Source organism: Micropterus salmoides, unplaced genomic scaffold (genome assembly GCF_014851395.1).
Source record: "Micropterus salmoides isolate LMB-PRFRI ecotype aquatic unplaced genomic scaffold, ASM1485139v1 Ms_hic_scaffold_15, whole genome shotgun sequence".
NCBI lineage: Eukaryota > Metazoa > Chordata > Actinopteri > Centrarchiformes > Centrarchidae > Micropterus > Micropterus salmoides.
Window position 1 is genome coordinate 2,006,000 of NW_024040596.1, and position 16,100 is coordinate 2,022,099.

At 45.4% G+C, this 16,100-nt stretch overlaps 2 protein-coding genes across 2 annotated transcripts; one reads left to right on the forward strand and one right to left on the reverse strand.

The window, feature by feature from the left end:
• Positions 1-948, reverse strand: LOC119903626 (olfactory receptor 6N1-like). The gene has a single exon (XM_038719868.1). It carries the CDS (start codon positions 946-948, stop codon positions 1-3), a length of 948 nt encoding a protein of 315 aa, XP_038575796.1.
• A 12,513-nt stretch (positions 949-13,461) lies between these two features.
• LOC119903627 (olfactory receptor 6N1-like) lies at positions 13,462-14,415 on the forward strand. The gene has a single exon (XM_038719869.1). The coding sequence runs from the start codon at positions 13,462-13,464 to the stop codon at positions 14,413-14,415; it is 954 nt and encodes a 317-aa protein (XP_038575797.1).
• Positions 14,416-16,100: the final 1,685 nt, after the last annotated feature.

Sequence of the window (16,100 nt, forward strand, 5' to 3'; positions counted from 1 at the left end):
TTAGGCCCCAGGATTCATTTTGTGTATCTTCAAAAATCTAAAAATCACTCCTTTGATTTGAGGCAGATTCAGGCCATAAACTAGAGGATTATTGATGGGAGGAATGATCAAATACTCTAAAGATAAAACAACTGTGATGATTGGATTCAGTTTGTCACCCTCTAATCGAGTCAATAACAGCTCACAGGTGAGAGAGAACGAATAGGTCACAAATGTCACTATGTGGGGCAGGCAGGTTTGTAACGCCTTTCCTCTGAATTCAGACGAGCTTCTCCTGCACACAAGCAGAATCCGTAAATAGGTGTACAGGACAAAGAACAGGGGGATGAAGATGGTTATTGTCATAACAAGCTGACCTACTATGCTGTTCAGAGTTGTGTCTACACAGGAGAGCTGAACCACAGGCCAGTTAGAACAGAAAAGCCTGTGCAGTTTATTTCCACACAAAGGCAATTGACCAGTAAGAGAAACACAGACTCCAATTCCAAATGCAGGGTAGAGCAGAGCAAAAATCAAAAGATGTCTCACCATCCTAAAGGTCATTTTGCTGTGATAGTGTAAAGGCTGGCAAATAGCAACAAATCTATCATAGGCCATGATGCTGAGGATGGTCAGTTCACATGATGCATAGGTGTAAATAACATATATCTGAATCAAACAAGATGCACGTGAGATCAAATGAGTGTCAGACAGAATGTCCATCAGGAACCTCGGGAAGAAGCCGGCTGAGCCGTACAGAGAGTTTAAACACAGACAGGAGAGAAACATGTACATGGGTTGATGCAGAGACGTCTCCAGGCAGACTGTCAGAATAATGACAAGGTTAGCAGAGATTATAGTCATGTAGACCAACAGACACAGACAGAAGAACAGATATCTGAGGGGCCCAGAGTCTGTAAACAGAGTCAGCTGAAAATACCGAGGAGTAAAGCTGTTATTGCTCATCATGTCTGCACAACAGAGAAGCAAAAACAGAGATGGATACAAAGAACAAACAAGAGAGAGTGATAGAAGATAATGTAAAGTTGAAGAGTAGATGTAAAACTGCCTTGAACAAGAAACATATTCAAAACCCTACTGAGTTAAAATAAATACAAGTTACAGTATAATCAAATGTTAGTGAAGTAAAAATTGTGTGTACAAATACTTCCATCCAAAGTTAAATGTAGCTCCTGCAGAACAAGCCAATATATCACTGAGCTTGCTTGTCAAAGTTTGCATATGAATAACAGATCATGCAAAGTCAGGAGGAACTATTTACCCTTGGCATGAGGAAAGCAGACGACACATTTTAACAATAAAAATGTCAAATTAAATTAGATGTTGTTGACTTTATGCTTCCAGATGCTTGATAGGGTACAGTAGTAACATTTAAGACATCCAGACAGATTAATTAATAGTGTTACTGCATGATACAAATCTTACAAACACAACTACTACAAACATCAACCAACAAAATATAAAGATTCAAGGTTCATTAATAATAATCACAGGGTGCCCAAAACAGTGTTTGTTAATCAGCTTGTTAAATGAGAGTTTCGACTGATGAACCTCTACCCTGTAATGATCCACACAGAAGCAGCTGTGGCATCTTTATCTTCTTCTGCTGCTAGGATGCGAGCAGCAACGTGTACAGTCCAAAGGGAGGTAAAGCCTCACAGTGGATAAACTGTGAATTATTCATAGAACCAGCTACTGTATGTAGTTTTGACAGTTATGCATTTTAATTGTACCTCTAGCAACACGTTGGGCTGCAGTTCTTTTACTGCTAAAAAGTAAAACTGATTGACTGCACTAGCTATTTTTACTTCTTTACTTTACTTCTATTTCTAACTTTGTTTGTACCATAGACTGTGTATAGAGGTGGCTTCAAACATACAGTATTAAAACATCTATTCTTGATGTAGCAGAAAGATAAGATTTTTTTTTCAGTATTGGCTATACCTCAAGATGATAATTCAATTGATCAATGATTAACTACCCATGTAAAGTGCAAAACAATTTTACATGGGTAGTTACACAAATCCCTACTATACACAGTAAATGTAATTGGTCAATTTCCATAAAGAGAACACTGTGTTGTGGTTTCGGACAGAACAGACCCAAACACAATGCTTACAAAAGAGGTTTATTGAGGGGAAAAAAGGGAAGAGGGGAGACGGGAGGTGAGAAGAGGTAAACTGGACGCCGGCAGACGTAACTACCCAGGGCCGAGGAGCTGGCGGTGCTGGCAAGGCTCGAGCGAGGCTGAGACTGAGAGGGGGCTGGAGGCTGAGGCAAGAGAGGTGAGGAGCGTGTAGGGAAGCCGTGGGAACGCCGCGGAAGCGAGGCGAGATGAGAAGGCAGGTAGGCGAGCCCAGCTGACTGAATGGATGGCGGAGGTGAGTGGACCTGGCGGGGAGAAAGAAAAGACAGGGTTAGTAGACAACAGGTTAGGGAACAAGGTATCTGAGAGCTTGGAACGTTGAAGTGGCACCAGTGGAAAGCCAGACCCGCTGCCCGGGCCGGTAGGCAGGCGCAGGGGTCCGGTGGCGGTCTGCCAACTGGCGGTTGCGGGCAGAGCGGCCCTGGCCTCCCTCTAGACTCTGCGGGAGCGTCGAAGATGGGCCTGTACCGAAGGGACCGCTACCTCCTCTTCCAGTGATGGAAACAAGGGGGGTTGATAACCCAGGGAACACATGAACGGACACATACCAGTGGCAGCGCAGATTTGGGAGTTGTGGCCACACTCGATCCAGGGGACGTGGGAACTCCAGGAGGTGGGGCTACGGTATGCAACACACCTGAGCGCTGCCCCCAGGTCCTGGTTGGCCCGCTCGTCTGGGGATGATAACCAGAGGAGAGACTAGTGGTGGCTCCGAACGCACGGCAGACGGCCTTCCAGACTTGCGAGGTGAATTGGGGGCCCCGGTCAGAAACTATATCCAGGGGGATGCCGTGGAGGAGGAAAACATGGTCTATGAGGAGGCGGGCAGTTTCCAGAGAGGTGGAGAGTTTGGGTAAGGGGACAAAGTGGGCGGACTTGGAGAAGCGGTCGACCACTGTCAGGATGACTGTGTTTCCATTAGAACTGGGGAGGCCGGTGACGAAATCCAGGGCGATATGGGACCAGAAAGGGGCGGAGCAGACCAGCGGGTGGTTGGTGGGACGGTTTGGCGCGGGTGCACACCTCGCAGGCTTCTACAAAGGCCCGACAGTCCTTGTTCATAGCGGTCCACCAGAATCACTGGCGGAGCAGGAAGATGGTTCGAACGGTCCCTGGGTGGCAGCTGAACTAGGAGGCGTGCGCCCATTGGAGGACCGGGTAGCAGGCGGTTAGGGGGACCAGTACCGGGATCCGGGTCGGTGGACTGGGCGCGGTGAATGGCTGATTCCACCTCCCAGACTACAGAGGCGACGAGGCAGGCACGAGGCAGGATGGTGTCGGGGGGGTCTGAAGGGGTGTCTGGGGAGTGGAGGTGGGAGAGAGCGTCTGGCTTGGCGGTAGGAGAGGGTGAAGTTAAATCGGTTGAAAAACAGGGCCCATCGGGTTTGACGGGAGTTCAGTCTTTTGGCGGTCTGGATGTAAGAGAGGTTTTTGTGGTCAGTGAGGACTAGGAAGGGATGCTCTGCTCCCTCAAGCCAGTGCCTCCATTCCTCCTGAGCCAGTTTGATAGCCAGTAACTCCCGGTCCCCCACGGAGTAATTCTGCTCCGTGGGGGACAGCCAGCGTGAAAAGAAGGCGCAGGGGTGGAGTTTGGCGTCTACAGGGGAGCGCTGGGAAAGACAGGCGCCTACGCCCACATCCGAGGAGTCCACCTCAACCACGAACTGAAGGGAGGGGTCAGGGTTGGTGAGGACGGGGGCAGAGGTGAACAGGGTCTTGAGGTGGGAGAAGGCTGCAGCGGCCTCTGGAGACCAGATGAAAGGGACCGAGGAGGAGGTGAGGTGGGTGAGGGGGGCAGCGACGGTGCTGAAGTTGCGGATGAATCGACGATAGAAGTTTGCGAAGCCAAGAAAGCGCTGTACCTGTTTAACAGAGGTGGGGGTTGGCCAATCTGCAACCGCCTGAATCTTAGATGGGTCGGCACAGAGGCGCCCCCTCTCGATTATGAAACCAAGGAACTGGACAGTGGGGGTGTGGAACGAGGAAACTCTGCTCGCCAGTAGCCCCAACCCTACTGGCGAGCAGGTACTTTTGGGTGCACGGGACAAGCAGACAGGAAATGGCCGGGCTTTCCACAATAGAGTTGAAGTGGCACCAGGACTGGAGCGACAACGATCAAGCTGAGATAGAGTGGAGAACCAGGGTAGAAATACTGTTGAAGATGAGAATGATGGCAGGCAGGTGTGGCGGGCGGAGGTGGAGGTTGACGAGACGCAGGTGCGAGTCATCAGCCAGGCTCCAGGGCGGAGAGGGAGAGAGCACACACAGAGGGAGAGGTGAGGAAACACGGGGGAGAAAACAGAAAAAAGAAACAAAACATAGTGGCAAGAAACAGGAAACTTACCAACTATATCAATGGAACCAGTTATAGAGGGAAAAAGATGTGTCAGCTTGAGTGTGGCATGATGCCGGGCCTGGTGTTAAATAAAAAACATTAACATTTGTTGTGATTAGTTGACTGTACTGTGGTCAGCCTGATCACTATCTCTCCTTCTGCCCTCTGCAATCCTTTAAACCAACAGACTTGTTAGGAGAGGGAAGGATCCTGGTGAGGTCAGCCCTTTGATCTTTTGGCATTTATTGATTCAGGTGCCGATTATAGATTTTAGGACTCTGCTTTTGTTAAACATTTCGGACTGCCCATTAAGCCACTTGAAATTCCTGGTGAGGCTTGCGCTTTATATGGCAGGCTATTAGCACAGATAACCCACCTTACTGACCTGGTCCATCTTCAATTATCTGGCAACCATCATGAGCAGTCAAGTTTTTGTCATTACAACCTTTGGTCCCTCTGATTCTGGACTCTAAAGGGTAACTGTTGATAACCCTAACATTGTGTCCTTTGTGGCCAATATATTTGTTTTACACTGAACAAAAGTATAAACACAACACTTTTGTCCCCCATTCATCATGAGCTGAACTCAAAGTTTCTAGTCTGGGTGTCCAGTTGTCGGAAGTCAGCCTGATTATACAGTTGCCCACTCAGTTGCCGGTAATCAGCCCGTTGTCGTGTCAACCTCCCTTTGATCCCGTTGATGACCTTCAGAGTCTACCCATCACCTGCTCGGCCTTCTGAGGGTCCCCACCTTTGTCTGTTTTCTCTGTTAGTTTTGTTCTCTGCCCATGTGATTTTGAGTATTGCCACTTTTTTGCCCTCTGTTTTGGAGTCTTTTGGGACCTTGTTTTTGTTTTTTCTGCCCCAGTTTCTTGCCCTTCTCCTGACCTCCCTCTGCCCACCCTGGCTCGGCTTGGAATCTGTTTTGGTACATCTGGCGATGTCCCTTGGAGGTTGGGGGGGGGGCTTGATTGCCATGATCTCTGTCACCTGTTATGCTACCACCCTGCCTGTTTGCCCAGAAGGTTTTTTTGTTTCTTCAATCTGTCAAATTGTCGTTTCACAAATTGCTGTTTCACAAACTTGAGCTATGAAGCTTTAAGCTTCATATTGAGTTATTAATGATCATCCAGTCATGCATTGCACTAGTATTAGGCGTGTTTTGGATCTGCAAATCTTATACTTTATGTGTACTTGCACTGTCCTGTATTGCCAACTGTTTGATGGTTGCTCGGTACAACTGCAGCTTTGTAGCCATGCTGGCTAGTCGTTAGGTGTCGGCCCGGGCTAGTGATCCTCCACAGCAACCCGGTCTCACTCCCAAGTTGTCACATATGGACGCTTGGTCAAGAGCCATAATCGTCAGTTTGTGATGCACTAGGGATCCCTTTGACGTCATAGTTTGACGTATTGAGGGAAGCCCTGTTGTGCCAGTTTTTGATGGTAAAGGCAAGTATGATATTTAAGAGAAAAGACGCAGTAAGGAAGTGATTGGGGTGGATAGAGGGCCAGAACCCGGACCTTGAAGCAGGAGAACACGGTTTGTGTCCCGTGTTAAACAAAACATTAAATGTTTTTATTTAGGCGAGTGAGGTAAATTGACATTAACGTTAGTTAACTTAAGTCTTAATTGACATACATAGCTATTTTAACCCAAACCATGATCTTTTCCTAACCTTAGCCAAGTAGTTTTGTTGCCTAAACCCAACCAAGTACTTTCTGTGCCGAAACTGCAACGTTTCACGACTTTAATTATGCGCGTTTCAACATGGCAATGTATCGAAACGTTACGTTTTAGCTTGAAAGTGTAACCGGATATTGCATATTTATTGTTGCTAAGCGTTGCTGACTTGACTGTGGGTCCCTAAACGTCAATAATTGATGCAAAAGGGCTACCCAAGTCTTTAAAAAGCGACGACAAAGGGCCTTGACCATGCGTCAGACATTTGACGAGTAGGGAGTGAGACTGTGTTGACCACAGAAACAAATATATTTCCAAACAAATATCTTGGTCAAGGCATGCCTCCCTACCCTCTGTCCCATCATGGTAGACATCATAAACACCTCTTTGTAGCTGCCATTTCCCCTATTCTTAAAAAGCCCAGTTTGGATCCGGATTACCACAATAACTATCATCCGATCTCCAACCTTCTCTTCCTGAGTTAAATCCTGGAAAGAGCAGTCCCTGCCCAACTTCATTAACACATGTCCCACTATGATCTCAAAGAACTTCTTGGATCTGCCTTTAGAGCACACCACAGCACTGAGACCGCCCTCATTAAAATCACTAATGACCCCTCCTTTTCACCATTCACATGCTCCCCCTTGGCCAGATAATATGCCTCCATGGTCTCCATTTCCTCTGTTATGCTGATGACACACAGCTGTCTCTTAGCACCAAACCATCCACTCAGCTTCTCCCTCTGTCATGTGTTAACTGGCTGTCATCTAACCTACTCAAACTACACAGCAGCAAAACAGAGCTAATGGTATTACCATTTCCATCAAAAGCTTAGGGTAGATAGCAGAGTAACAAAGCTGAAATAAAAATATGCATAGGCTCATGGAGGTTTTGGTGAATCCAGATAACGCTTACAATGGTTAAATTACTACAGAGTATTGGAATATTTACTATAAACATAATTGTAATATAGGAAAATATGTATTTATGCACCTCCACATGTCCACCAAAGATGGTAAATGTAGCATTTAATCAGAATCAGAAGGAGCTTTATTGCCAAGTAGTGTTTTACACATAAGAGGAATTTGCTGTGGTGATAAGGTGCTACACGTAGACAAACATACAGTCAACATAAATAAATGTGGAAATATATAAATATGGAATTGAAGAACAACGTTGCAGATATATACATGTGCATTATTCTGGGTCTGTGCCATGCAGAAGTAACGTAATGGAAGAGAATATTGTGTACATATAAATATATAAACTGACAACATAAAAATATACAACAACAAAGATCAACAATCAACAACAAATATGTGCGACGTGCCTGGTCTGAGCCCGACACGAGATGAAACGGTATTTACATGTGCAGAGACATTTGTATCGTTTGCAAGGGGGGAGTGTCAGTGGGGGACCCGGGCCTTGTTAATGAGGCTAGTTGCAGACGGGAAGAAACTGTTTTTGTAGCGAGAGGTTTTGGTCCTGATTGACCGCAGCCTCCTGCAATCTTTCCTGCTCGCCTCAGAGTCCTCGAGGAGTACAGGTCCAGAAGAGAAGGAAGATTGCAGCCAATCACCTTCTCTGCAGAGCGAATGATGCACTGCAGCCTGCCCTCGTCCCTGGCAGTGGCAGCAGCGTACCAGATGGTGATGGAGGAGGTGAGGATGGACTCAATGATGGCGGTGTAGAAGTACACCATCATTGTCTTTGGTAAGCTGAACTTCTTCAGCTGCCGCAGGAAGTACATCCTCTGCTGAGCCTTCTTGGTGAGGGAGGTCAGGTTCAGCTCCCACTTGAGGTCCTCGGAGATGATGGTGCCCAGGAAGTGTAAGGAGTCCACAGGGGTGACTGAGGAGTCACACAGGATGATGGGGGAGGGTGGGGCTGTGCTCTTTCTGAAGTCCACGACCATCTATACTGTCTTCTGAACGTTGAGCTCCAGACTGTTCTGGCTGCACCAGGTCACCAGATGGTCGATCTCCCACCTGTAGGCGGACTCATCCCCACCTGAGATGAGCCCAATGAGGGTGGTGTTGTCCGCAAACTTCAGGAGCTTGACAGACTGGTGACTGGAGGTGCAGCTGTTGGTGTACAGGGAGAAGAGAAGGGGGGAAAGAACGCAGCCTTGAGGGGAACCAGTGCTGAGGGTCCTGGAGTCAGAGATGCTTTCCCAGCTTCATGTGCTGCTTCCTGTCCGTCAGGAAGTCTGTGATCCACCTGCAGGTGGACTCTGGCACGCTCAGCTGGAAGAGCTTGTCCTGCAGCAGGGCCGGGATGATGGTGTTGAAAGCAGAGCTGAAGTCCACAAACAGGATCCTGGCGTAGGTTCCTGGGGAGTCCAGGTGCTGGAGGATGTAGTGAAGGGCCATGTTTACTGCATCATCTACAGACCTGTTGGCTCTGTAGGTGAACTGCAGGGGGTCCAGGAGTTGGTCTGTGATGGATTTTAGGTGGGACAACACAAGGCATTCAAAGGACTTCGTAACCACAGAGGTCAGAGCGATGGGTCTGTAGTCGTTTAGTCCAGTGGTCATTGGTTTCTTGGGGACAGGGATGATGGTGGAGGCTTTGAAGCAGGCTGGCACATGGCATGTCTCCAGTGAGGTGTTAAAAATGTCTGTGAACACCGGAGACAGCTGATCAGCACAGTGCTTCAGGGTGGATGGGGAGACAGAGTCCGGCCCAGAGCTTTAGTTTTTGCCTGTAAGCAGGGATCAGATGGACCATCACGTAATCAGAGTTCATCAGAGTAAATTCATTCATTATAAAAAAAAAAAATTTGTGTAAAAAACAAACTAATTACGTTAACAGGTATTAATAATTATCAATTATATGCTCATAACTAAGTTTGATTTGTCTAGGAGTTCAGGACTAAAGGACTAAAGCGAAAGGAATAAAGCAAAAGGACATCACCTGATCACAGAGTGCAGGGTTTGGTTTTTGCCTTAGTGCTTGTTGAGTTTGTCGCCTGGTAATCAGACGGCCCCACGCTGGTTGCTTGTTTGTTGCATTCATGGTCCGTCCGCTTAGGTTTGTGGCTGCTGGAACTCTTGCAGTGATAAGGCCATTCGACCTGTCTTGGTTCGTCGTTGATGTCCTCTGTGTTACTTGTGGCGTAACCAAACCCACGTGGCTGGCCTCCCACTCGTTGTTGTGAGGAGTGAGGTTAAAGTTGGCTCGAACCAAAATAAAGCTTTAAAAGTTGAGTGACTTGAACGGTCTGATAACTTTAACAAACAAAACAAAAGAGAGGATAAATTCAACGAAGGTTTGCGGGACCTCGTGAATATGGCTAAGTAAGTTGTTGTGAGACAAAAGAAAACTTCGGGTCTCGGAGATTCCGGGCCGGACGTCATGGGGGCTGGACATTGCTAGGAGCGAGATGCCCAGGAGCAGGCACGAGGAGCAGAGAGTGGAGCGTAAGAGAGAGAGAGAAGGAGAGCGAGGAGCTCAAGGCGCTGTGTTGTTGTGCTGCCTGGGGCGTGTGTACCAGGAGGAGGGCTTTGTTACTCGGAGTCTGTTTTAATTTTAATAAGGTTTTAAAGTCTATTTTGCATGTGTTCAAATACCTTTCCACAATCAACTCTTAAATGTCATAAACAGTTATAAAGTTCTTAGTTTTTAGCATTTATATAAATGAAACGAAAACAACACAAAACAAAAGCTAGAGTGTTAATTGTTCTTAATCAGAAAGCTGTTGGCTTTACATGACATAATTTCTAATACTTATAGTAGGTGTAAGAAAAGCTTGACTACATACTTCCAGTATAATACCGACTGTTACATGTTTTATCTAAGGAGATAAGTATATGAAAGGATTTAAACATGGCATCCGTTAAACAATGACACAGTTTGTGACAGATACTCAATACTTATCCTTGTATAAGGATAAAGTATAACATGTCATATAACAATGCCATGTTATACTTCTTTTGCCCTCTGGGGGGACACTGGTTTCATGAGAGGACCTGGAAATCACTATGACTAAAGAAATAGTTATTTAACTTTAAATTAAATTCTTGGCTCAGGATGAATTGATCATTCAATGCATGATAATATTTCTGTACCATATCATTTCTAAGAAAGTATGAGAAGGTGCTTGGAACAAAGCATTAGTTAAAACACCCTTCTTTTCAACATAGTTTCTAACAAGGACAACATGGTAACACAAATAGGGGAGACCGGGTATGGTTGTAACATGGGGAGAGTTGTAACAACACCAATTCCACCTAATAGAGACAAGATAGGAGTTAGGTGATCATTTCAGTATTTACCTACTTCCTCCCAGATCAAGCATGGTGGTTATCAAGTCTGGAAAGAGGTGCATTCAGAATATATAGAGAAAAACACTGATTTTGAGGTCAGAAAGAAGAAAGAAGTGTTCTCAGAAGAAATGAGTTTTCAAGAGCTTCTTGAAATTAGAGCGGGATGCCCCTGCTCTGATGGCATGTGCTAGCTCGTTCCACCATCGTGGTATCACAGATGCGAACAGCCGGGATTGGGATTGCTTTGTGTGAAGGGATGGCAGAGCCAGGCAGCGTTTGTTGGAGGAGCGTAGTGGCCGAGACGGAACATAAACTTGTATTATGGAGTTTAGGTAGATGGTGCGGACCCAGTAGTCACTCTGTATGCAAGCATTAGTGACTTGAACCTGATTCTGGAGGCCACGGGTAGCCAGTGGAGGTCACACAGCATTGGAGTGACATGTGTCCTTTTAGGCTGATCAAAAAACAGAACGCTCCTGCGTTCTGAACCATTTTTAGGGGTTTCACCACACAAGCTGGAAGACCCGCTAGGAGGGCACTGCAGTAGTCGAAGCTGGGTGGCATATTGAGTGAGGTAGGGCCTTATTTTTCTGATGTTGTATAGAGCAAAGCGGCACGACCGAGAGACGGCAGCAATATGGTCTGAAAATCATGACACCCAAGTTTCCACCAACCTTGTTGGAGTGATGGTTGAGGAGCTAATTTGTAGTTTGATGTTATGGTGGATATGTCAGAGTCTGTGATCCGTGCCAAGACGGTTGGGGTTGTCTGGCGGGAAGGATAGGTAGAGCTACGTATCATCTGCGTAGCAGTGGTAAGAGAAGCCGTGCGAGTGAATGATTGGCCCCAGTGAGGTTATGTAAATTGAGAAGAGAAGGGGCCCTAGCACTGAGCCTTGGGGTACCCCCGTGGAAAGGCAGTGGGAGGAGGATAATTGTCCTTGCCACAAAACATTGTAGGAAAGCCCTACAGTGCAGATAGGAGGATCATGTGATTGACTGTGTCAAAGGCAGCTGATAGGTCAAGCAGGATAACAACCGAGGATTGGGCTGCAGCTTTAGCTGACCTTAGGGCTTCTGTTACAGACAAAAGAGCCGTTTCAGTAGAGTGGCAACTCTTAAAACCAGACTGATATGGATCTAGGAGGTCATTCCGTGAGAGGAATTCTGAGACCTGTTTGAAGACTGCCCGTTCGATAGTTTTGGATAAAAATGATAGAAGAGAAACTGGACGATAGTTCTCAACTTGAGTTGGGTTAAGTGAGGGCTTTTTAAGCAAGGGTGTAACCAGAGCCCTTTTGAAAGTGGTCGAGAAGGTTCCTGAAGCCAGAGAAGTATTAATAATGGACAGTCATGACAGTCAAGACAGCAGTGTGTCTAGCTCGTCCACAAAGTTACCTACTTGGACGGTAGATGACAATCACAGAGACCTTTACCGGAGCAGACACCAAGACGGCATTATATTCGAAGGAGGCATATTGATTCGGGGGTAGCAGTTGAGCAAATTTCCATTTGTTGGAAATTAAGAGCCCAGTCCCACCCTCCCTCCAAGATGGTCGGGGGGTGTGGGTGAAAGAGTAATTGTTGGACAACGCAGCGGTGGTAGCGGTGTTTTCTGGTTTGATCCAGGTCTCAGTGAGCACCAGTAGCCCTAGAGATAATGCGTTAGCATAAGTAGTGATAAAGTCAGCTTTGTTGACTGCAGACTGGCAGTTCCATGATCCAACAGAAAGTAAACAGATGTGGGCAGTGTCTGTTTTAAAGGCTTGAGGAGTACCTTATTTCTGTGCCTAATGGCAAGATACCTCTTGCGTGCACTGGAGACAAGAGGAATAGTATGGTAGCACATGTCCTGAGTGTAGTTGTAGCCGGCAGCTTTAGGTGAGTAGAAGTGCTTAAGAAAAGTAAAGACGCTGCTCTTGTAGGTGGTCTTGCTCGGTGGACTTGCACAGGAAGACTCGCTGGTCTTTACCCAAGTAGGTCTTCACACAAGGAGCAGACTCTTACACTGATGCTTTAGTAATAGGTTTCAGTGGGTGGGACACACACCCAGTTGTTTGAGCTCGCTTAGCCGGCCTTCAGATTCTAGTGGAATGCTCAGTGCAAGTGCAAGGTAAGAAAATAGAGTAAAGTATTACCTCACTGCTGTAAACTCTTACTTGCCCAAGGGTGCTTTCCATTACCAAACACAAATGACGCCTGATCTGATCAGGTGAGAGGCTTTACCTCCCTTTGGACTGCACACGTTGATGCTCGCATTCTAGCAGCAGAAGAAGATAAAGTCACTACAGCTTCTCGGTGTGGATCATTACAGGGTAGAGGCTTCATCAGTAGAATCTCTCATTTAACAAGCTTATTATTAATGACTTGGTTGAATTGATATTTTATTTATTGATGTTTGTAGTAGTAGTTTTGTAACTGTAATAGAACACAACACAGATGATTATCATGCAGTAACACTATTAACTAATCTGAACTTTAGCAAAAATGTGTTACATGTTACTATGGCACCTAACAAAAATCTGGAAGCATTAAGTCATCAGTGTTTAATAATATAAAATTGTATTGTTAAAATGTGTCCTGCACTTTCCTCTAGCCAAGGGTAAATAGTAGCCCCTGATTTTCTTTGTTCTGTTCCATATCTGATCCATATGTAAACTTTGATAAGTAAGCTCAGTGATAAACATATAGTGTATTGAGTGGCTCTGTATGGGCTACATTTGGCTTTGGATAGAAGTATTTGTACACAGTTCTTTCATGTAAATACAGCAGGTAAGGAAAGGACACTTTGATTCTTGCTTCTATTTTACTTACCTAGAATATGACTGTATATTATACTGTATATTATTAATTATACTGTATATTGCCCAGCATTAGTTCTAGCTTTTATTTAACTCAGTAAGGATACAATATGTTTCTTGTTCATGGCAGTTTTACCTCTCCTCCTCCACTTTCTTTTACTTTATCTTTGACCACTCTCTCTTGTTTGTTCTTTGTATCCATCTCTGTTTTTGCTTCTCTGTTGTGCAGACATGATGAGCAATAACAGCTTTACTCCTGAGTATTTTCAGCTGACTCTGTTTACAGACTCTGGGCCCCTCAGATATCTGTTCTTCTGTCTGTGTCTGTTGATCTACATGACTATAATCTCTGCTAACCTTGTCATTATTCTGGCAGTCTGCCAGGAGAAGTCTCTGCATCAACCCATGTACATGTTTCTCTCCTGTCTGTGTTTAAACTCTCTGTACGGCTCAGCCGGCTTCTTCCCCAGGTTCCTGATGGACATTCTGTCTGACACTCATTTGATCTCACGTGCATCTTGTTTCATTCAGATATATGTTATTTACACCTATGCTTCATTTGAAATGACCATCCTCAGCATCATGGCCTATGATAGATTTGTTGCTATTTGCCAGCCTTTACACTATCACAGCAAAATGACCTTTAGGATGGTGAGACATCTTCTGATTTTTGCTCTGCTCTACCCTGTATTAGGTATCGGTGTCGGTCTTTCTCTTACAATTAGATTGCCTTTGTGTGAAAATAAACTGCACAGGCTTTTCTGTTCTAACTGGCCTGTGGTTCAGCTCTCCTGTGTGGACACAACTCTGAACAATATTGTAGGACAGTTTGTTGCAATAACGACCACCTTCATCCCCCTGCTCTTTGTCCTGTACACCTATCTACGGATTCTGCTTGTGTGCAGGAGAAGCTCGTCTGAATTCAGAGGAAAGGCGTTACAAACCTGCCTGCCCCACATGGTGACATTTGTGAACTATTCATTTTCTGTCTTCAGTGAGCTGTCACTGACCAAATTTGAGGGTGACAAACTAAATCCAATCATCACAGTTATTTTATCTTTAGAGTATTTGATCATTCCCCCCATCAACAACCCTCTAGTTTATGGCCTGAATCTGCCTCAAATCAAAAGAGTGATTTTTAGATTTTTGAAGATACACAAAATGGGTCCTGATGATAAAATGTAAAACTCATCATGCACATACTGAGTAGTAAATAATGAAACTTTAAGACTCTGTTATTGAGAATATATGCCTCTGAAAGATATTATATATTTGCCCTTTGATTTTGTTTGCTATCACATTTATTTTAAGGACATCAGAATATAAACTGCATGCTCAATTATTAGGCAAATTGTGTTCCTCAGGATTCATTTTTTTCTTTTTACAAACACAATTCTCTCAGTCAATCCAATTGAACCTCAAACTTGAATGTTTATCTAAGAAATTGTGAGTTTTGTCCTACGCAGGAGAATATTTAAGTGTTGTTATTAGGCAACTATTAGTGTGCAGAATTATTGTGCAACTAAATTCCAAAATAATTTCTATTGCACTACTTGTTCAAAAATATTTAGTGACCAACATAGCCACCCATCTTTTCAATAACTGCCATGAGCCTTCCATTCATGGAGTCTGTCAGTTTTTTAATCTGTTCACTGTCAACCTTCGCCTGGCAACTGGACTTGGTTGAAGATACTGGAAGACGTTTCGTCCCTCATCCAAAGGACTTCTTCAGTTCTGACTGACTGGCAGGGAAACTCAGCTATTTAACCTCAGTGGGGTCGTTGGCCCGGGTCATTGATACCGCTGGTTCGTTAGTGTTCCTTGTTGCTGTGACGACAGTCGTTACGGTCGTTAAGACTACCGGTGGCCAAGACTGAACGACCATCGTTGGTATCTTCACCTGAGGCCAATAGGTTACGTTTGTTGAGTTTCCTGGGAAGTGATGAAAGGACAGCATTGTAAGTGGGGGATAAGTGGTGGCGTAGACCCCCTCCCCTGTTCAATGACGGCTTCTCCACCCTGGTGTAGATGCTTCCTTGACACCTCTTTCAAAGCATCCATCTTCTCTGTCTAAAATGTGCACCTGGTGGTCCTCAAACGAGTGTCCTCTGTCCTTCAGATGTAAGTAGACTGCAGAGTCTTGACCTGAGGAGTTGGCCCTTCTGTGTTGAGCCATGCGTTTGTGTAGTGGTTGTTTAGTCTCCCCAATATACAGGTCTGTGCATTCCTCACTGCAATGGACCGCATACACTAGATTGAGAAAAGCCCAAGTTGGAGTTATCTCAGACAAAGGACTGTAAAACAAGCGCCAAAGCCCGTTTCACACCGAAATAGTGACTCTGACCTAAAAGCAGAGCCACTATTGGCTTGCAGGTCGCCTTGGTAACGCAGCCAGCGTGCCCCCCTCGGGTATAAGTAGGCCTGAGCACAGCCAGCACATTGTCTTTCCACAGCTGTGCGAGACAACTTTCTCAGCGCTGAACTTTCTTTGTCCTGAATACAGACTTCACTCGCTGGACGAGCAGCTCTGTTTTCTTCCTTTTTTTCTACCTCTATTATTTTTTCTTTGTGTAACACAATTTTGGATCCCTAAAGAAACTGTTACAGAAGATAACGTTTCCTTCCAGCAGAAGAAGGCAGATAAACTCGCGCTTAACTGAGAAGATCACGTCCATGCTCTACCTTCTCAACCTAAGTTGACTTCGCTGATTCCTGTTGCTGCCGCCGAAGAATCAGCTGTGCTGTTGAAACTACCGGCATTGTCAGAACCGAGCAGAGAGAAAACTCCGCTGCATTTCCTAAAAGGACTGACGCATCTACTCGCTACCAAAGCGACACGTAATAGGCTTTAGTATGTCTGGCCAGCAGAT